Source organism: Sphaeramia orbicularis, chromosome 12 (assembly GCF_902148855.1).
Source record: "Sphaeramia orbicularis chromosome 12, fSphaOr1.1, whole genome shotgun sequence".
Taxonomy (NCBI): Eukaryota; Metazoa; Chordata; class Actinopteri; order Kurtiformes; family Apogonidae; genus Sphaeramia; species Sphaeramia orbicularis.
Genome location: NC_043968.1, coordinates 3,862,037 through 3,884,669, shown reverse-complemented (window position 1 = coordinate 3,884,669; position 22,633 = coordinate 3,862,037). Strand labels below are relative to the sequence as shown.

Genomic DNA, 22,633 nt, shown 5'->3' with positions numbered 1-22,633 from the left:
AGTGAGTTCTGGGTTATGTGTGCATAAATGAAATCACAACTGGTCTTTGCCTGCAATCATTTCAATCTGACTTTTTCACCAAATTGTGCAGCCTGAGTAAAATCTGCTTCTACTAAATCTACTACTACTTTACTGTCAGATTGGATGGATGATAACCACTGGAACCCAGGTCAGCAATTACATATAGTGATGGGGTGTTTACCAGTTTATACACAAAAATAGATCACAGATTCAGATTTTGAAATGAATTTCATGTAATTTCATATAAAACAGGCTTGACCGGTTTATTGCCAAAGTGAAATGAACCATTTCCAGACTTGATGTAATTTGATGATGTAATTTGGATCTGCCATCTTTGTTGTAACATATAGACGGAGCTGATGCATGGTCAACGTAGCCAAGTTTTGCATGATTCTCAAACACTGTGATTCACTTTGTCAAACTCAAACCACCAGGGCAGTGTTTTTTTTCTGTGTAAACAGTAGTGGTTAGTGACTGTGTTTATGTTTGCATAAGAATGATTTGTTTGAATAACTGAATATGTGCAAGTATTTCTGATTTTTTGGAGGAGTTCTATTTGTTTTTCTCCACAGTGTATTGAAGTTTGTGTCGAAGGCAGCAATTTCAATCCTTGTGTTTTTCACTGTGCAGTTTGTTCCAGTGTGCAACTCTGTACCAACGTATTCTACTCTGCATCTGCCAGCCTGGTGCTTTAATGGCACGCTTGGTCTGGAATTTAATTTATGGTACACAGTGTAGTTTGCAAGCCTCTACTTTTAGAGGCCACCCTTCTACAGTACCAGGGCAGTTGAAAATGAGTTCCTTCCCTGAGCAATAACAGTCTCAGTCTGTCAGGCTGAGGCTATAGAATGACACGTTAGGATGAAGAATGCGGACCTGGTGAATTTAGCACCTTTTTAAAAAAAACTAATTACTAATTTAAAGGCCTCATATCCAGATGTGTAAATGTTTCTATGGGTTGGAATGATTTATTTACCACCCACAGTGAATGGTGTCATGAATCAAATTGCAGACATTCTTGTTTGAACTGATGTTGTGAGTTGGATCCACCTACTAACCCACTCTCCTTTCGAGTAAGATCTCCAAATGGTCTCACTGGTTTTAAACAGGAAACTTGTATTTACTTTGTAAATTCCAACTTTTGTAAGTAGATATTCGGTGCCTCACATTCAGTTCCCCTGTCCCTCTCCCTGCTCATCTCAGAGTTAAGCATCAAGTCAAAGAAAAGAATTTTGCAAAGCTGCTCAAACATTCCTCTGTATATTTTTAAAACACTCTCTAACCATACTGTTGCTGTGGCTTTGTAGGAAAAGAGAATTATGCTGTGTAGCCATTCCTTTCTGCTTTTGTGTCTCTTCTACAGTTATTTTCTTGCAGACTAAGAATGCAACATGTGTTTTTGTTTACTTCAGTCATCTTGAATTTCCATAAATGCCAAAGCCTTAGCAAGAAACATCCACTGTGGATGGATATGTCTACAGTTTGCTGAAATCGGGTTATAAATGCTGATAGTATTGTACTTCACATCAACACAGTGTGTGTAAATGTGTAACCGTGTCCACGAATCTAAATAATCGGTGGTCTCATATTGTCCCTATTGTTTTCATCACTGATGCAGGGACGGCAGATACACAGTATACCTGGATTCCTTTTAAGGCCTTCTCATGTTTGTATACTAGCATTTGCCACTGACGTTATCTCTAATGCTAAAATGGTGTGTTTCCTCTTTAGACCCTTCAGCCATGGGCTTCATCATCTCTCCCTGGTCACTCCTGCTCATGCCCTCTGGCAACATCTCATTTACTGACGAGTATGTCACTCAGCAGGACTTAAGAGCCTTCACAGCCCCAGAGGTCATGGAGGGGGTTACCCTGGCTTCTGTCTCTGACATAGAAAAGGTATTAACTTATATAAATAGTATTTGTAGAAAGAAATCAGATATTCTTTTGTCTTTTCCTTTCAATATTTCTCTGCTTTGTGTTGTATAAACTTTTTTTTTTCCAGATTTAGCATAAATGCTCTTACTTTACCATCTAACTCTTGCTTCTAAGTCTCAGATTACTCAGGTGATTAATTAAAGGCTGATAGTAGTAAATAAATTGGAAGTTGTTGGTTGTAACCTTAGAAGCGCTTGTCATTTACAACCTTCTGGAATGTAAAAGGACTTTTACATGCAGTACTGCACAAAAGTCTTAGTTTTAAAGACCATACATATGCATTTCTCACTCTCTCCATCATGAGACAACTAGAATATATATAATACACAGCATTAAAAACAACATTTCAGAAAAAATGTGACAATTATAGAAGCTGTGTAGGATCATCTGGACAGAGAAAAAAAGACAGAGATGATAACTTAAGAAAACTTCAAAACCATGAACCCAAGAGTACGACGGTGTACAGGCCACATAAGAAAATTAAAACACTGGTCACTACAAGAATAAAGTTGGAAAATATTGAGATAAAACCCATAATTTTATGAGAATAAAGTTGTAATATTTTGAGAATAAAGCCATAATATTATGAGAATAGGCAAGGCGAGGCAAATTTATTTGTATAACACAATTCATACACAGGGCAATTCACAGTGCGTTACAAAAGTGGAAAAGAGACAGGTTAAAAACACACAATTACAATTAAAACATAATCAATAAAACATAAATAAAAATCAATTAAAATAAAGTAAAAGAGAAGAGTGCAGATAGAACCCTTTCAGTTGTTATATGCACAGCTGAACAGAGCCATTTAAAATTGTAGTTTAAAAAAAACTCAATTTAATGAAAATAATGCTGTACTTTTATGAGATTCAAGTTGTAATATTTTGAAAATAAATTTGCAATAGTGCGATTAAAAAGTCATAATTTAGAAATTGTAAGCCTTAAACCTTGTTGATGACAGAGTTTCCGGTTACAACAAACGCAACAAGCGAACTAGCAACTTTCACTTCTGTTGGACTGGACGACTAATGCTAATGTGTTGATGGTGGGCGGGGCTAATAGGCTTAGTATTTCGCCATGTGTAAACCCCAAATGAAGGTATAAATTCTCCATTATGCGATGAGTGGGTGCAACGTTATTCTTGTAAATTATGATATTTTTCTCACCTGTTTTTAAATTACGATGTTATTCTCATAATGTTATGGCTTTATTCTTGAAATATGACAACTTCAATCTCATAAAATTATGACTCTTTTTGTATTCGACTTTATTCTCATGAAATTTTGGGTTTTATCTCGATATTTTATGACTTTATTCTCGTAGTGACAAGTGTTTTTATTTTCTTATGTGGCCTGAATACACCGTCATACAAGAGAGCTGAGGATGTACTATGTGCAAATAGAGACTAAACTATTTAGTTGTGTTCTTACTGAGTATTTTCAATACTGTGCACATTTTTACTATGTTTTCTTGTTGAGTTTTTATAAAGAAACTATATTACAACCCTTTGTAAACATCATTGCTAATGGTTGCATTAGACTTGAGCAGAGTGCTGTGTGACATGTGCATGACAACGCCCCCTCTGCTGGATTCTGCCCCTCTGGTAGACGAGCAAAAAAGCTTGCATGACTGGATTCTTGTCTCTGGCACGGTCCCATAGACCTCAACACAGTTTTGTGCTGAGTCAGTTTTCCAGCTCTGGTCCCGTCTCCCCAGCTGAATTATTTCTGTGTAGAAAATATAATCTGTTTCTGTCATTATGACAAACTGCGGGTAAACATACGTCAGCTGTGACTGCCACGACTTTTCCTTTTTGCTGTTTCTTTTTTTCTCTGTGTACATGGTGCTATTGTTGAGACTTTAATTTTTCCACATTCTCCGAAAGTGTGAGTGTGTCTTTAAATGTGAACCTGAGCTCCGCTCCTTAAAGTCCTTGAAGGCTATGTTGCATTCTTTGGCAATCCCTGAATTATTCTTTCCTCTACCAAGCCCAACATTCAGGGGAAGTGATTTCTCTCCCAAGCAATGAGTGCACAGTAATAAGGAGAGGAAAATGGAAAAATGTTTTTGGATTTAGACTGAAAAGCCCCTGTCTTTTTCTTTTCCAAAGAGGAATGAGTTGAACTTGTATTACACTTAAGCAGTCATTGAGCTGTAATGTGCCTCTCCTTTTTTCACCGGACAGTTTTTTTCTCTTTCTTTCATAATATAAGTGGGCAGGATAAGCTGAATAAGTCCTGTGGTGTGTTTTTTGAAAAGGTTAGACAACAGTGGCGGCTTCTCGTCTTTCAGACAGGGGAAGCTCATTGTCGGCTTACATAAAAAAAAATTGTCAAGTTATTCAAACATAAATTCGGCCCTCCGTTCCTTTTTAAGAAAATGCTCAGTGACCTTATCGTACCAAGTAGGCGTCCTTTCCTGGGACTTGACCAGTGTCCTCTCAATGTCCAGCAGAGCTGGGCTGCTTAGACTGCCTTGGCCCAGTGTGTTGTGGGTGTAAGACTTCAGCCTTTTTAAACAAGAGATGCTCCTTTCACTGCGACCGAGCCGACAGTTTGATTGATTTAACTATCTACAAAATGATATTAAAGTCGAACAAGAAATGATTAAATTATGGAACTGAAACAAGAAAACGTTGAAATTATGTTAAATTGAAACAAGGAAGTACAATGAGTGTGTTTTATATACAGTGCAAGAAATGAACGAGTAATTTCGTAGTGGTTTCTCTCGATTTCACAGCAGAATGCGCGACGGTATTAAACTGAACTCTGTCAGTGAAGGAGTAGATCTCAAAATAGCTGTCAATCAAACGGGATTCAACCTTTCGACTGATCCTCCAATCAGCACGTGGGATTCTGGCATCCAGCCCGGCCGAGCTCCGCCCACAGCTCCATTCATCCCCGGAGACACCCGGCGTCCGGGGGCGGGACAACATTGTGGCATTTATCCAATTACTGTCCAGTTTTGAGGCAATGAAAAAACTGTTCCACTCAGTCCCACTGAAGCCCAGAGACGCCCGGAGTCCACGGACAAATGCACTGAGCAGAGATGGAGGAGAAAACAGCACAACGGGAATGGAGGACAAGTGAACAACATCGCGTCCGTTGATTTGTGATAAAGCTGATTCTGACCGACCGAACTCGTCTTTGAGATGAACGTGTTCTAACACATTTGTAGTCAATAAAATGTCAACACAACTGTATATATTTAACCATTTAATTTTCGTAATTTTAGGGGAAGCTGGGCTTCCCTTGCAGTGTATGAGAAATCACCACTGTTAGACAACCAGTTTTGTTGGAACAACCCAAACCTTTTCATACTAGTCCATGTATGGGCTCGCCTTTAGGTTTAATTTTTAGTGGCATAATTTAGCTTGTAACTGATTTTGTGTATGTGTGTGTGTGTTTTTCTTTTAACAGATGCACATGTACTCTTTGGGGATGACCTTGTTCTGGGGAGCAGACTATGAGATCCCCCAGAGTCAGGTAAATCATTACAACCAATGCTTTGTTAGGATACAAAAGAGCTTATAAACAGGGTTTGCACAAATGCTTGAAATCCTGGAAAATGCTTGAATTTCAATATTGTGTTTTCAAGGTCTGAAAAGTGCTTGAAATTTAGTTTAAGTGCTTGAAAGTGCTCGCAGTTATAACTCTGTGATGTGATATGTTTATTTATTTTTCATATTAACTCTGCCAGGTTAGATGCCAAGCTAAAGCTACTTACAGAGAGGTGATATGTTTAGAAAAATAAACATTTATGAAAAAAAGAAAAAACAAACAAATTAACGGGTGTTCTCAGGTCAACTCTAGGTAAGTTTTTATCTTAATCTTTGGTTCGGTGTGAGTGTGCTTGAAGAATGCCAAGTGGCTTTCCATTTTTTGGATAAAACTTTGTGTTCTCCTTTAATTTCTAAACTTTTTGCTATTATGAAACATAATTTTAGATGTTTATAGCATAATACAATGTACATCATTGTGATAAAAAGTGGAAAAAAAATAATCATGAGTATATGTATTCCTGTAGATATGTATTTTACTCCAGCGATAAGGTGCTGTGCCGGAAAAATTAGAAAATGACCCTTAAAAGTGCTGAAAAGCACTTGAATTTGACCTTGAAAAATGTGTATGAACCTTGTATAATGAACCTTACTTACCATAATATACATAATGAAAGTTTATTGATGACATAATTATGGGCATCACAAGCATAATCTGGAAATAGCAGCAATTTTTTTTTTTTCCCAATTGATATCTGTGCGATATGACATAAGATATGACTCCAGCTGTTAAAATACAAACCTGAAAAATTATAAATCACTTCAGGATATTGTCTTTAGTTTTTTGGGTTTTTTTTGCTCTTCTTAATCACTAAGTCAAGCTCAAACACAAAATTTTGCCGTCCTTAATACATCTTTCCATGCCTTCGAAGTGGTTTCAGTCATGTAGCCAACAACAAATTTAATAGCTGGGGTTTTAAAAAGAGTTTAAACCCTGTTAAGGTTTACCTGAATATGCATTAGTTTACAATCAAGCAGCGCACCACTTATGTCCTTTTCCAAACCCTGGAATTTAGTTAGTAGTGCTCAAAGCAGCTGTGAAATGTCTGCAACATATCTGCTGTGTGTAGCCAAAAGGGGACACACTGTACAGACAACATGTTTAATGCTATCTTTATCTCTGCTTTCCAAAGTGTACATGAAATAATTGTCAAAAAATCTTAAGGATTTTATTACGTTGTTTGAGTAACGGAGATGCACATTTGTCCTCAACCCAAATGAAAGAAATATTTGAAAGTTGTTCACGCTGACATGAGTTTGGAGAGGAATTTATGCTGAAAATCTACCTTTAAAGCAGGGTTGTCAAAGTCATTTTAGTTCATGGGCTACATTCAGCCCAATCTGATCTGAAGTGGGCCAGACCAGTAAAACAATAACAAGATAATATATAAATAATGTCAACATACAGTGAAAAATGTACAATTACATAATGAGAATGTTTATATCTACAAATTATACTTTAAAAAAGTGAATAATATGAACAACTATGAACAAACCAAACTTTATTAAGAAAAATAAGTGCAATTTTAACCATTTTATGCCTCAGCTTCTCATTTACGCATGTACATTACAACTTACAGATCACAGTGGATCTACAAATACACAAAACATTTAGTAACAAGCAGAATATTGTTAAAATTGCACTTACTTCTCCTTAGACATTTCAGGTTGTTCATATTTGTTCAGGTTATTCACGTTTTTTGTGAAAGGATAGTCTGTAAATGTAAACATTTTCATGTAATGTTGCTTTTTTTTTTTTTACACTAAAACAGACAAATTTGAAGTTGTTACTACTTATGGGTTATTCTGATAGTATTTTACTGGGCTGACCCACTTGAGATTGAAATGGGCTGAATGTGAAAAGTGAACTAACATGATTTAATATTTTCAGGGTACCGTACTTTCCGGACTATAACCTACTTTTTTCTCACGCTTTGAACCCTGCGGCTTATACAACGATGCGGCTCAAGTATAGATTTCTACGGGCTAATGTCCTCCAGGGGGCGCTCTAGCAGGAAGCACAAAAGCGAGACAGACAGGTGGAAGAGGTGATGAAGAGGAGAAGTTTTAAACTTAACTTAATCACTTTGTGTGTCACGCATAAACCCTCATCATGGAAAACACACAAAGAAATGCGTATGACGCAGCTTTGAAGTTCAAACCAATCGATGTGTCTGTAAAGAAAGAAATAGAACTGCAGCACGGAAGAGACACTGAGAGAGACAACAGAAGAGAGATGTAGAAGGAGTGTGACGGAGCCTTTGAGGATATTCTACTGCTTCTTGGTCGGTGACATGCCTGTTTTTATTCTGTATATATATTTACTCTTTTCTTTCTTCTTCTTTAAACTGTTTGCACTACGCACCACTAGAGCGTTGTCTCTTACAATTTCTTTGTACATACGTATAATGACAATAAAGGCATTCTATTCTATTCTATTCTATTCAACTGAAGAACACTGAAGAAGACGACTGCAGTGGTTTAATGAGCAGAAGGAAGAGGAAGAGACAGATCAGTGACTGTTCTGGGTTTATGAACCAGCCTGTTCCTGCCGTTTTACTGCCATGTTACAGACACTGTTTGTAAAAAAGCAGTTAAGGAATGGAAATAGATATTTAAATCATCTGTCTGTTTACCATCTTTCTGTGTAAATTTCTCATGTTACAACGTGGACACCTGTGGCTTATAGTCAGGTGCGGCCTATATATGTACAAATTTTTTTTCTTTTAAAATTTGGTGGGTGCGGCTTATAGCCCAGAAAGTATGGTAATTTTTATATTTCACAAATTTATCTCAGGGGCCGGATTGGACCCTTTGGTTGGTGGATATTTGACACTCCTGCTTTAATGAGTTTTTTCCTTAAAAACCCATCAGAAGGTAACAGATCAGCACTAATTGATGTAGCATCCAGGCCACGTGGGACACCTCCTGAACCAGACTCATGTATAATTAATGTGGAGTGCATTGAAATTTACTTTAGCAGATCTAGTTTTTGCTGGTCCCCACTTGACGCGCTGCATGTGGGTGAATTATCTACATACTGACAAATACATATTTATACCAAAGTAGTCAAATAGGAAAAAAAAAACTCTCTGGGGAGTATGTTTTGTGTTTTACCAATGAATGACTTCAGCACAGGAATGGAGTGCTCAAGCGGGACAAACAGTTTTCTATGTATATTCAGAAGTCTGTACTCGTGGCGCCACAAGAACTGTTTAAATATTAAGCTTTATATTTCTTTTTCTCATTTTATTTTGTTAAAAACATAGTAGTACATCTGTCATTACACTGAGTCTGTTCAAATGCAGGGTCATGTTCATATTATGAAGTTTAGCCAATGAATCATCTTTCAATCAGGTATTATCAAATACATTCTTATGATTAATGTCAGTGTTTATCAGTATGTTTCAAACTGATGAGGATGAATAGTATTTTGACTACAGGTGTTGCCAGATTTCCCAGCGGGTAATAATTTGGAGCAAAACAGTGAAATTAACAACCATGGAATAATTGAATGATCAGCCTTCTGAACACTGAAGGAAAACCCTTGCGTACCACTTCACAGTACATACCACTATGAATGTTTACTGACAGTTTGTTTGGCACACAGCCCATGAAGTTGGGGGAACACCTAAACAGCCTGCTTCTCAACATGTGTGATGACGTCACGTTGAGTCGAATGTCGTTGCGCACGGTGCTGGACATCTGCAGCAAACACATCAGAAACTCCAACTATGACCCTCCCTTCTCCTATGTCAGAAAACTGGTGCGGTTGGTACTGGGCAGTCTTTCTCAGGTAAGCACCTGATTTTTGTGAGTCAAACACTAGGGGTGTATATTGGCAAGAATCTGGCAATATGACACTAATCACAGTACTAGGATCACAGTACTAGGATGTTTCTTTTTTAAAAGATTATTTCCTGGAAAAACTTAAAAGAGCAGGATTTGGATAAATAAAGTTCCTACAGGCAGGTTTACCAGTACAAAAATCACACAAATAAATAAATTATGTTTTACAGTTTAAGACTCTGCTTAAATGTTCGTATTCTATTGTGAAAAGAATGCATAGTGTTCAGTCCCTGAATCATCCAACATCAGAACATTATTTTTGTGCATTCCCAATAAAAAAACAAACATTTGCCTCTTTCAGACAGTAAAAAGTGATTTCAGGATGCTTGAAATAACTGTTATCAATTTCAAAAAACTGCATGTATGACCTGCAATATCATAATACTACTTTTGTAGTATACAAACAACAGAGCAAAATACCCGTGTGAATATAGAAATAAAAGAGCTTGATAAACAAAAAAGAAAAACAAAATACAAAAATGAACCCCTGCCGTCTCTGCATTTGAATAAATACCTAAAGATATCAATACTGTACTTTTAAATATCAATACAGTATCATGAAGTGAAATATTGCGATATTATTGCACATCACCCCCTTTTATTGCAACAAGTGCTGTTGTTTAGTTGAATTTAAGAGATTTTGATTCAGGATGGATGAGTGTCAGTTGGCGTAGTGTTGTCTCTTCCCCCTTCACCCACTCCCTTTGTTTTTCTTATCTCTACTTGAACTCTGTCTCTCTCAGCTGGACGGTCTGCTGACTGATAGAGAGTCTCTTCCTGAGCGGAGTAAGGAGATTCGAGAGAGACTGAGGGGGAAAGGCCTGCCCTCAGGTAAGATGAGCTGCATCTCTAGCACACTCAGAGGAACTGGAGTTGAACTTGTTTGGCATAAGAGTGACCTTGTTAACCCTTTAACCCCTGAGGCATTATTTTAATGAAACGAGCTAGTTGGAATTTGCAGCTGTAGAAGTGTCATGAAAGCGTCTGTGAGCATGTGCTTGTGTTCCTTTTTTTCAGTGGTTTTGTTTTACGGTGTGTTTTAGGGTCAAAACAGGTGGAAGAACAGAAAAAAGACAAAGAGAGGAATTGAGGTTTGACAGGTTTTTACTAAATTAGACACTCAGAATGTACATCAATAAGAGATTTAGGATGTTGAACATTTAGGATGTGAACTGGAACACACTGAACAACAACAATAACAAGGATTTGAATTTAGGCGCAGTAGTTTTTGTTTTGAGGCTGTTTTTCTAAATCAGTCCAGCTGCTTTTTGGCACCTGGCTGAACTCCAAAAAGCAGTTACACAGACAGAAGTCAGTGAAAACACTGTAAAAAAAAAAAAAAAAAAAAAAAAATCACAGCAACGCTACAAACAACAGTATACACAAAAAACAAAAAGGAAAACGGTGTCTTAAAAAAAAAAAAAAGCCCAAACCGAGTTGTCTCAAGTTGGTCTCACTCACTACTCTTTGATTTGTCCCCCTTTGCACAAGCAGCGGGGGGTGCACTGAGCATGCTCAGATGTCTGTGGAAAGTGCAAGGTCTATTCTATCAGCACATTTTCAAATTTTCTTATTGAGCAAAAGGTTTAATTTTCATGAATATTTAAAATGAATCATACATTCAGAATGAGCACCACAGATACATTAGGAGTTAAAGGGTTAAAAAACCAAACATTTTCTTGGTGTAAAAACAAACCGTTATCAGAGTGGTGATTGGGTTTTCACGGTTGGCAATGTTTAAGATAAAGGAGTCTGGTTTCTTTTGGTCTTCAGACTTGTAAAAATTGTTTTTTTTTTGGGTTGTGACCCACATTTGAGAAATATTATCATGAAATGATAACATGTTACATCATGTTGTTATGTTAAAGTAAAGCTGTCGAGTTTAGTTTGTAAATTCAGTCAAGAGAGCATATCATGTTCTTTTCTTTACACTGAAAAGTGAGATTGTGAGGGGCTGACAGCGTGTTTGGATACACTGTTTACATTTGTGATACTTTTATTTAGAGAGAATGAGATGTAAATGCCTCTCTGCCTGCAAGCTGTTCTTTAACTCATAACCCCCCCCGCCTACACCTCCAGGGGGAAAAAACTGAAAGTAGACAAGGAACAACACACTTACACTTGAATCAGATTTAATTCAGGAAAATATGACCAAATCCTCCCAGTGGTTTCTCAGAGAACTCCGGCATCTTTCCAGGCCATGGAAAGGGGAGCAGAGCACAAACATGGCTGTCGTCCCAATTATGTAAGCACAGCACGGCATTGATTGCAGATGCATATTTTGGAGTCACCAGTGAAGCTGCTGGTCTGCCATTTGTATCAGTGCTTTGTTTAAGGACCAGCCAGCCCTCGGGAAAGTACATGCAGAGAGTATTACTCAGTTCTTAAGCGTCTTTCTTCTGAGGGAGAATCTCTCTCTCTCTCTCTCTCTCTCTCTCTCTCTCTCTCTCTCTCTCTCTTGCTCTAATATGGCAGAGGTTTCAAGTTGTAATTGTTCATTGCCTATTTTCTCTCTGCATTTATTTATGGCTGTAGTTCATATGACAGCAGCACTGCACCAGTATTGACTTCAAAACATGTGTGGGAACAATTGGCGTCTTAAAATAAAAGACATCCTGGAGGAGAAAAAAAATGTTTTTCAAATTTTTTGCTCAATCTAGTCTTTGTATGCTTCCTTTAGTTCCTGGAAGACAGACTGTCTGTCTTTGATGTGTTTCCCTGTTAAAACCAAGCATATGCTTTGTAGATTAAACAGCCACATGCAGTGCTTTTATAGGACTTCACATCTCCCTCTGTTCTCTCCTGTTTCCAACCCCTTTCACTTGTTTTTGTGCTTTCTTATGTATCTTTAACGTCTGTATATCTCCTTTTCTTCAAAATACTAGTTGTCACTGACTTAATATATGGTTTGTCTGGAAACGCAAGCTTAAAATATATGTATAGTCAAAGAAAGCACTAGTCATAATTCAGTTAAAGATAGAAAGTAAATGCAGTGTAGTTTGAAACAATGAAGAAAAGGGGCAACTGAATGAATCAGACTATTTGCACAATGAAAACAGCAGTACTAAGTCCTTCAGGTCAGAGGCATGTATTTTGTGCCTAAGTTGTTTTTATTGTGTTGTTGTTAGTTTACCTTACAAATTAATTAGCTTTATTTGCTATTAATTGCTGCCAAAGTTCCTCCCTGAGGGTTGTATAGTAGAAAGTTCCTATTGCTGCCACTAATTCTAATTAAATATACTTTAATCCAGTAACTAACCACTGAAAATCAAGTTTAGAGCATGTTTTACGAGATTTCCGAGAAGTATGTTATCTGTGATTAGGCCATTGGTAGATAGATAGATTCTTTAAACAGATCACAGTGCTTGGTGAAAGCACGGTGGAAAAAGTGGATTTGATTTGAGTTGAGCAGTATGCGGGTCATCATGTTCCTTACCTTATTTGACTGGAGCCTTTGGTAATTCATTGTCCGTGAGCCAAGTCCTCTGGTGGTTGGACCGTAGAGGCCTGCTGTAGGTTTTCAGTCCGCAGAGTCACGGTGAATGGGGGAGGATTGCTCCAACTGAATAGTAGGTTGGACAGGCATTCAGGCATAAGGAAGCATGCTATGTTTATTCTTATCAGATTTCTTCTTAATCCCTCTCGATGTGTTTTTCTTCATGATTCCCACTGGGTTAAGTTTTGTTTTATTGATAAGGGGAATTTCCTTCATGTTGGGAAAAATGGGTTCAATATATGATAATCCAGAGGCCTGATTTTATTTTATATAAACAAAACAATCACAGCTACATGGTCACTCCCAAATGTTTATTCTTCAAGATCTGTTTTTTTTAATATATGCTTTTTTCTATTATTTGATTTCAAATGTTCCTTCCACTGACTGTTGAGAAAAGGATATATTAGAGATACAGACTTGATAAAATGATCCTACAGTACACATGTAAATCTAAATGAATGTACAGTGTGTATGTGAATATCTGTATGTGCCTAAGATGTACACGTCAGTGGAAAATTATAAAAAGCAATAAATAAAATAAATAAGGGGAATTTCAGCATTTCCCAATATCTCATTTAATGTGCACAGTGAAAGACAGTATCACAGGAATATTAAAGTATTCTTTTAACATCTGTTTAGTGCTTTTGAGATATTTAACAAGAAAATAAATGAAGAACAACACACTGGTGGTAACAAACAAAGAAGTTTTTCATAATTTAACATATAGGTTATAAGAAGGGATGGATGGGCATTATATTTAATTTTTCTGTGTTGGATATGACAATTTTGAAAATATTATTTGCATATTGTCATCTAAATTTTTTAAGATGGCTTTATGTTTAGAGTTTTGACTAGACTTTAAAAGTTACAAATACAAATATTATATAATTCTGACCCTTGTATGGTATAATTTTCATTGGAAAATGGCTTGGTTTTGAAAATGGTCATTTGTTCTGGTAGCCTGTGTGCTGTTCGGACATTGTGAGTGTGTGTCTATGGTTTAATAAAGCATTGGTTCTATGGTATTTGCAGGGAGGAGCGCCGCCCCCAGGGTTCTGGAACGGTACCGAGCCAGGAGTCAGGAGCAGACGTCCCTTAATCGGGGTCTCAGTCGATCAATGGGCTCCCTGCCAATCCAGGACTTATTGAAAGTTGAAGAGGGGGTTGTCCTACCGTATTCCTTGTCTGATTATCCCCCTAGTTCTGGATCACCTACAGAACTTTACCCCAAGCCCCCCTCACTCCAGCACCAGAACTCATACCCTTATCTACACCCCTTTCACCCGCAGCAAAAGGGGCGCCCTGTGGAACTGGACAGAAGGTCTTTACCTTTCCACATTGGGGACCCGGGCCCGAGTCAGGCTAGGAAGACCTGGGCCTCCTCTGTGGACTTGGCTTGTATTGACCCAGAGGCGCTACGCTTTGGGGCCTTAGAGGATGCACGGAGGGGCAGCACTGCCTTAAGTACCCACTCCATAGGCAGACACAAATCCCCCTTATTGGCATCCAGGGAGTTTGGTGGGCTGAAGAGTCGAAAGCCTCATCACCACTCGGCCCTGTCTGTAGGATCAGGCCTCACCAGTGCATACGACAGGATCAAAGAGAGGCAGAGGAAACTTCAGGTGCTAAGACAAGCAGTGGATGGTGAGTACTCGCTTCATATCAGCAAATGATGGAAATGACAGACAGCAGTATGTGGTGTGTGTATTAAATGGATGCAAATCAGGGACATTATCAGCAGATAGTTACTGAAACAGGGTAATACTTTCTGAAAGGAAGTAAGTGATTCTTTCTCAAGACTAAAGGGCTGTCCACACAAAAACCTGTACCCATCCTCAGAAAGGCACATGTAATCCTCCTGTCCTCATACACATAGAAACATGTTTATTTTGACACAGATAGCTGCTGTTTTGTCTCAAAGGGTCCACAAAACATTATTTACAAAGCCATATAACCCTTAACACTGTCTGTCTGAGGCTCTTATCTGCCCTCACCACTGACTGCATAGAATAGGTTGTGTATGTAATTTGAACACTGGCAGCTCTGGCACCGCTGTTTTCTTATTCTTATCACCAATAATGTTAATAAGAGTAAGATGAATAAAAGCTACATCATCATCATGGTGTGGTTATAGTTATCATTTAGTTCTTGGTGTGAGCTGACCTTAAATCGTCATTTATTCTTTATGACGTTAAATGAAATGTTACAAAGAAGGTCATTAACTTGCTTAGAAACCAAACACACCTGGATGTGCAACCACAGCTCTATTCAGATGGTTTTTTTTGTTTTTTTTTTTTACCTCAGTGCTTTTATTTTGTCTCACTGCAATACAGATAAATGCACCAATCATTTGATGATAGATACTGCAAGATAATGTGATGGTTCTTTTTTTTTTAAATTTTCTTTTTAAACATGTCTGTGCTTGGCCAGGTATTATGCAGCACTGGTACTTTGTTAAAACCTGCAATGTGTGGCCTTGATTGTTTAAAGATAATATGCCAGTAAAACACTTTTTTTTTTGTGTGTGTGGGGTCCTCCACAATCCCAAAGTGGAAAATCCCAGTAAAGTTCCCAATTTAACCACACCACCAAGACACTTAACCATATTTGCACAATCCTACAGCTGTGTCATCCAGATACACAACACATGTCAAACTGAGATGTGTTTCTGAGTGATGTATTGAATTTATCGGGTGATACACATGAGTATGTGGAACTGCAGTCTACATGGGAACACTGAAGTAATTCAGCTGGATGATCTGAGGTGAAATGTGACAGCAAGGCAATGACTAGTCACAGTTTGTGTAACTACCATGCAGGATGGAGGCTGGGTGCTGCCTTGAGTGAAGTCTCATTGGTGGTGGCTGGGCAGCAGTGTTTAGACAGAATGTATGAGTCACTGTTACAGAGATTTCCAAATGGCTGATTTCAATTACAGGCTAGCTTAATTCTAGCCTACTGCTAGCTGTCAAACATACTATAAGGCCAAGGCTCACTCTTTCTGTGTACTAAATGGCTATATTCACACATAAAAGCGTACATTATGTGCAAAATAATTAATGGTCATACAAACAAACAGTCAGAGTATTTACAGACTCAAAAAGAAAAAAATCTGTGTATAATCACATGCTTGGACTGAGTGCACACAACACAGTTGCTTAACATCTCAGCAGTCAGCCCCAAGAGCTTTAAGTTTCCCTCTGGAGCTTATTGAATTCTTGGTAAAGTCTCCATAGGTAGGCTAGTTTCATGCAATGAGTCACGTGGTTCTTTGTGTGTGTTGGCCGTCTGAGGACAGTGGAGCTGCAGAGGGGATAAAAGGCTTCACATAATGAACCACTGTCTTCTACCTCTTCCACTCTTTTCTACCTGTGTCTCGGTCCATGGGCTCCACTTTCAATTGCGTCCAACCTCCAGTCTCCCTGCTCTTCTGGCAGCTATTTTTAATACTGGCCCAGTCACCAACCATCAGCATTCTTTTTCTCAACTGTGGCTTTTCATCCCCACAAAGTCCTGCTTTCCTTTCCTTTCCTTTCCTTTCCTTTCCTTTCCTTTCCTTTCCTTTCCTTTCCTTTCCTTTCCTTTCCTTCCCTTCCCTTCCCTTCCCTTCCCTTCCCTTCCCTTCCCTTCCCTTCCCTTCCCTTCCCTTCCCTTCCCTTCCCTTCCCTTCCCTTCCCTTCCCTTCCCTTCCCTTCCCTTCCCTTCCCTTCCCTTCCCTTCCCTCCCCTTCCCTCCCCTCCCCTCCCCTCCCCTCCCCTCCCCTCCTCTCCTCTTTTGCTGATCTTAATCAGAGGCACTTGGTGTCCAGGGTGAACTGTGCTTCTGCCCTTAGCTTTGTATACTTTCAAGGCAATGAGAATGGTGGCAGGTAGCACCATTGATTGACTGGGTGTGTGTACATCCAGGAGAAAATACATATTCCCAAGCAAGGATTATCATTGTGTGATTTTTGTGTCAGTAACATACAAATGGTGTTAAATTATGATTGATGTTAGACACCATGCTGACGCAAAGGAATGTTTACTCCCATCAAAACAGTGGATTGACTCTAAAGGCTGAGCCAACATCATTTTGTATTCCTTCCCAGAGCGTTCTTGCTCTGGTATGAATGGGGCTTAATTGAGCACAGACCATTTGCAGGGCCCCATGGATGTGTTACTTGGCAGACCACTTCTTTTCTTTCTTTCTCTTACTTTTTTCTGTTCTTTTCTGCAGGAAAGTGATGGCGCAGCAGTGGTCAGTGCTCTCAGGTTTCACCCACTTACACAGTGAATACAGTCCTGTCTTGTTTCTCTCTTCGTGTGTGTGTGTGTGTGCGCGCACATTTGCAAATCATGTAAAAACTGAATATGTATTTCTTGAGCATAACTTAATGCTTGGTGTTTGCATGCCTGTGTGTGTGCATGGGCATGTTTATACCTGGTCCCCTATGTCTCACTCGGCGCTTGCATCCATCCCCACGCCCCACCTCCTCTTTCTTTCTGTTGCCAAGGTGCTTCAATCAGTAGAAACTTTCCTAGCCAACCAAGAGGCTGTAATTGGAGTCATGCGTAGCGGATGAGGGAATTCCAAACATTATTGGACTTTTCCGGCACTTGGCAGCAGGTCATGTGGCTCTATGCCGGGGCGGGTCCAGGTTGTACAATAATCGGAACACGGCTGCCCTGGGGGGAGGGGGACGTTTCATGAAAGTATAACCCTACATTCTCATAATTAGATTACAGCTTGATTTGTTAACTTCAGGGACTGCAGCAGGAAATACATAAAAGCCCTTCAAACACTACTGTAAGGGTCTGACCATTAGCTTTGTTTATCTTAGATTTTTATCACAAAAATTAGTAGCAGTATTAATATTTACTTTTCTCTTGTATTTAGAATTAAAGTTTAATTTCATCAACGCTGTATGTTTTCTTCAGTTTAGCTGAGCGGAAGTCTTTGGCCATTTTTTTGCTTTGTTTTGCTGGGTTGTGATGAGCATACATATTTTTTTCTCTGTTTCTTTATTAAGATACAGTATTAAAACCACAAACAGGGTGCATGCGCAGGTCTTAAAAAGTCTGGAACTTTGAAACGTTGTTTTCCAGTCCTTGAAAAGTCTGGAGTTTTGTGTGAAAGTCCTAATAAAGTATGGGAAAAAGTTTCTCTCATAGTTGAATTTTAGAGTATGCTCAAAGACCCATAATCTTGTAAGATAAGAAATACATGAGGAAAGCATATAAAAAAAACTGAACATGATTTCACTGACTGGTCGGTACTGGAATGATTCTAGTGAAGCTTGTATGTGTGATATTCATGCACTTTTGTGATTTTCATATGTTTTGAAAAAGTTTCTGTCAGTAAAAAGTAGTTTACTGTGAATTATGCATTTATTTATTCATACATTTATTAAAATTAATTTTTCTCCTACACACAACAGGTATAATCTCAACCAAAAAAGTAGGCACACAAGTGTAAAAGTACATAAAATCAAAGACCGGGGGAAAAAATTGCAGTTTTGAAAAAGTCTCGAATTTTTATTTGGATAAAGAGCAAGCACCCTGCACAAAAAAAAAACCCAAAAATTGAATTTAATGGCTTTTGCAGACAAAAGACAGTATTCAGTGTGACTCCTCTTCCATGTTTTTCAACTGTTTTTAATGCCGTCTGCATATTTCCTATATATTCTAGGTGTATGTTGATACAGAGACTAAGAAATGCACATGTATGTTCATTATAACTTTGATACAACACACCTAGTGACGGCCTAAGACTTCTGCACATTTTAGCCTTATCTGATTTAACCTATGCTTTAATCAGAGTTCTCTCTTCTTTCTCCTGGTAACCACCAGACTTTATGTAACCTCTGTCTGAGCTTGTGTGTCTTCACAGCTTGATTACCCCAGAAGGCGGTAGCTTATAGAAGCTGTTTGTGTCCTCACAGCAAGCATGTTCACTTATGTGTCAAGAAGAGGGAGAATGAAGTGATAGATAAGTTAAAAGGGAAGGCAGAAGTAGATGAATAGGGTTTTTGATGCCAAAGAGTGGCACATGGGTAGAACCTATGGAGTGGGGGTGTAACGGTGCACTTGTTTGTGCCGGTTCAGGGCCTTCAATACAATACGGAGGTGTACCGAACAAGTTCATGTAGCCTGTATGAAGGACACAAACACTCGCCTTAAGTTTCCACATGAACCTTGAAGCAGAACGCACACGGTATGAGCAGGCTGGCTGCAAGCACCACCCATGTGCAATATTTGATATCCTAGACGGACATCTAAGTGGTACACGCACCATACATATGCTGAAACTCATGCTGAACGTGAACCTGTATGGCAACTCAGAGCAGCGTCACAGGTACAAAGCCAGAGTTGGAACACCCTCCACCTATTTAGGAGCATTTGGGATTCCTTATCAGTTATGTCAGTGGAGAGAGACAAGTCCACAAAACAAGAGCGGTGTGCCGGCATTGTTTCGTGAAGATTGGTTATATTTAAAGTTTTTTTAATGAAATTGGTCTCCTTCACTGTACCGAAAATATATTGAATGGAAGACCCCTGTACCGAAAACATATCAAAAATGTATCGAACCAAAGACCCCCGTACCGAAAACATAACAAAAATCTATCGAACCAAAGACCCCCGTACCGAAAACATAACAAAAATCTATCGAACCAAAGACCCCCGTACCGAAAACATAACAAAAATGTATCGAACCAAAGACCCCTGTACCGAAAACATAACAAAAATGTATCGAACCAAAGCCCCCTGTACCGAAAATCTACAAAACCTAAATTTTTCTGTACTGTTACACCCCCACTATGCAGGTGACTGAGTGTGATTCCTTGTACCGAGAAGAAAAAAGCAGACAGGATAGAAGTTGGAGTAGTAAACTGTCAATGGAACCATGGTCAATTTGCCTCAATTGGTTGGCACCTTTAAATATTACTAAAACGTGCTGAGAGTGACTCAAAATTACTCATCTTTACTTTCAGAGTTTTTTCTTTGGGTTTATGTCGATATGTTTGTATGTTTGCATGCTGCTTACAACCTGAATTCCTTTGAAGTAGAGGAGAGTTGTGTTACAAAGATATCTTCATCTGTCTTGCGTTGTCACACTTCCGTGGAAGTTCAGAGGTAACCAAATGTGGTCAGGAGGAGCTCTGCAGTACGTGTTTAATCGGAAAACTTTCACATTATCAACAAGATCTCAGATTTAATCTTTTCTAGCTGTGATCTTTCCTCTTCCTGGTTTAAGATGCGGTCAGTGTTACAAAATTAAACCAAAGTGCTGATTCTGTGTTTGATTTCTGTGAGAAGGGTTATTCCCACGTCAGACTAACTGAGAAAACATTAGACATCTATTGTGATCTGTTAAGGAAGAAAATAACAGATACAAATATACATAATGGGATGTTCAGTTATGTTGTAAAATAACCCTAAAATGAGAATTAAGGTTTGGAATGGAAACTCAACACTGGAAATGTTTTATTTTCACCATAAATCACTTCTAAAAATCAAGGTTAAAGTGATAAACCACTTACACAGATCAAAGAAGACACAATGTGTCCTGTTCATTTACTCACCACAACCCACTGATGACGGGCATTTTGGGTCTTTTCATATCTGCGGCTGTTGTTACACTTTGAAATGGTTTTCTTATAAAAATAACGGAAAAGAAATGTGAGGATGTGATTGAAGTTGTCCTCTTTAAGTGGACCTAGAGCCGGGCGATATGTATCAGATAGATTAATCAAGGTTTTCCTTTCTGAAAATAATGTAAAATGCCTAAATGCAAAATAAATAGCGAAATCAAGATTATTCTAGAGACTTGTCTTTCTCAACAAAAAATCAGAATGCAGCCTTTTTGGTGTTTTTCTGGTCAAATATGGTTCACAGTTTTGTTTTCATTGATAGATACTAAAATTGCTGGATTAAAATTGTAAATAGTTCTTAACACTGAAACCAATCTGGATGTCATTTTTTTGTATGTACCACCTAAAGGCAGAGGTTTTAGAGTACCCAGAAGCATTTTGTGTTTATACTGTTGTCTCCAGCTCCTCCCTGTCCAGTTTGTTAGAGTAGGTCAAGGCTAACGATGCATTCATGTCATATCTTACATATTGAACTGCAACTAACAACAGCTGACTGTCACATACTGATGCTTATTAAATCAGAGTCTGATATATCTGGTATGTCTCACTGTTACAACAATGTATTTGTAATATGACAAAAGTATCCCTCTGTATCTGTGTATATTTAGCATTACCAACAGTAGGGCAAATAAAAGCCTATTATTACTAATGAAACTGAGTGTTAGGCCTACAGACATGTGACAAATTAAAGGTTTGCCTGTAATTCTCATCTGCTTACGGTGATCGGTTTGATGGAAAATGACATGATCAGTATGAGCACTTTCCACTGTACTTGACTGTTCTTGCTTGTTTCTCTTTCTTGTCCATTTCTAATCAGATCATGAAAACTTCTCACTTATCCCTCCTCATAGTAGTTGGATACTGTTTTGACATTTTATCCTTCTCTTCATCCTGCAGGTCTCTACGTTTAACACAACTCCACATTAGGGCTGTGTATTGGCAAGAATCTGGCGATACGATACAAATCACTATACTAGGATCACAATATATCATGATACTATTAAAAAGACAGTTTTTTGTTTGTTTCTTTTTTTTTTTTTAAATGATTATTTCCTGGAAGAATTGCATTACACCAGAAATATGTACAAATACTAAACACATTTTTATTCTATCAGAACAGGATCTCATGCTATGTCACAAAATTTTCCTGTGTTAAAACTTAAATTATATTTTACAGACATTACAGTTTAAGATCCTGTTCAAATGTTCATTTTCTATTTGTTCATAACTAACATCATAACATTATTTTTGTGCAATCCCAACAAAGGAGCGAACATGTGCCTCTCAGTAAAAAGTGCTTTTAGGATGCTTCAAATAACCATTATTTAATAAAACAGTGTTAAATAATCATAAATAAAATATAAACAATACAAAAAAAACAAAAATGAACCTCCGTCATATCTGCAATAAATACCTAAAAATATCGATACAGTACTTTTTAATATCGATACAGTATTGTGAAATGAAATATCGCGATATATTGCAGAACTGATATTTTCTTCCAGCCCTACTCCACATAGTTGAGGTAATACTAATGTGTCTATTCCAGGCAACAAATTAGTCCTACTTGTCACTGGTCCAGATAAAGCTGTAAATGACTTGGTATGCTGTATGACACAGATGTCTTAAAGCAGGTGTGTCAAACTCATTTTAGTTCAGGGGCCACATGTACCTAATCTGACCTCAAGTGGGCCAGACCGCTACGGTAATAGTATAATAAATTAGAAATCATGACAACTCGAAATCTTTCTTTTTGTTTTAGTACAAAAACATATTACATTTATAAACTATCCTTAAACAATAAAATGTGAATAACTTGAACTTCCGTGAACAACCTACATTTGTTAACCCTTTATAGGTCACTCATAGAAATACTTTGAAATTCAAAATTTCAACCTTAGTGTGTCATTGGAGGACAGAACAAGACTGTATTACTTTTGTGAAAAGTGTCAGAAAATGTTATTATGCAGAAAATCAAGGTCAATGAAGTTACCATATATGGTTCCTTACGTGTAAGTGGCAAAAAAACAAGATGTATATGTAAGAAATAGAAGAAAAACATGTAATGTGAAAGGAACGTGTATTTTAGAACATCAAAGCATCACTTTTAGAACATTATAACAGTACTGAACCAGACACCT

At 38.0% G+C, this 22,633-nt stretch overlaps 1 protein-coding gene across 7 annotated transcripts in view; it reads left to right on the top strand.

The window, feature by feature from the left end:
* Window positions 1–22,633, top strand: part of ptpn13 (protein tyrosine phosphatase non-receptor type 13) — a 91,088-nt gene that overhangs the window by 11,237 nt on the left and 57,218 nt on the right. For 6 of the 7 annotated variants that reach the window (XM_030149711.1, XM_030149715.1, XM_030149712.1 and 3 more), the window contains 5 exons: window positions 1,753–1,919; window positions 5,378–5,443; window positions 9,128–9,313; window positions 10,110–10,197; window positions 13,895–14,506. In XM_030149711.1, the coding sequence (XP_030005571.1) occupies window positions 1,753–1,919; window positions 5,378–5,443; window positions 9,128–9,313; window positions 10,110–10,197; window positions 13,895–14,506 (1,119 nt within the window). Of the gene's footprint in view, window positions 1–1,752; window positions 1,920–5,377; window positions 5,444–9,127; window positions 9,314–10,109; window positions 10,198–13,894; window positions 14,507–17,087; window positions 17,099–22,633 lie in introns of those variants that run through there. The other variant, XM_030149716.1, reaches the window with a different exon arrangement.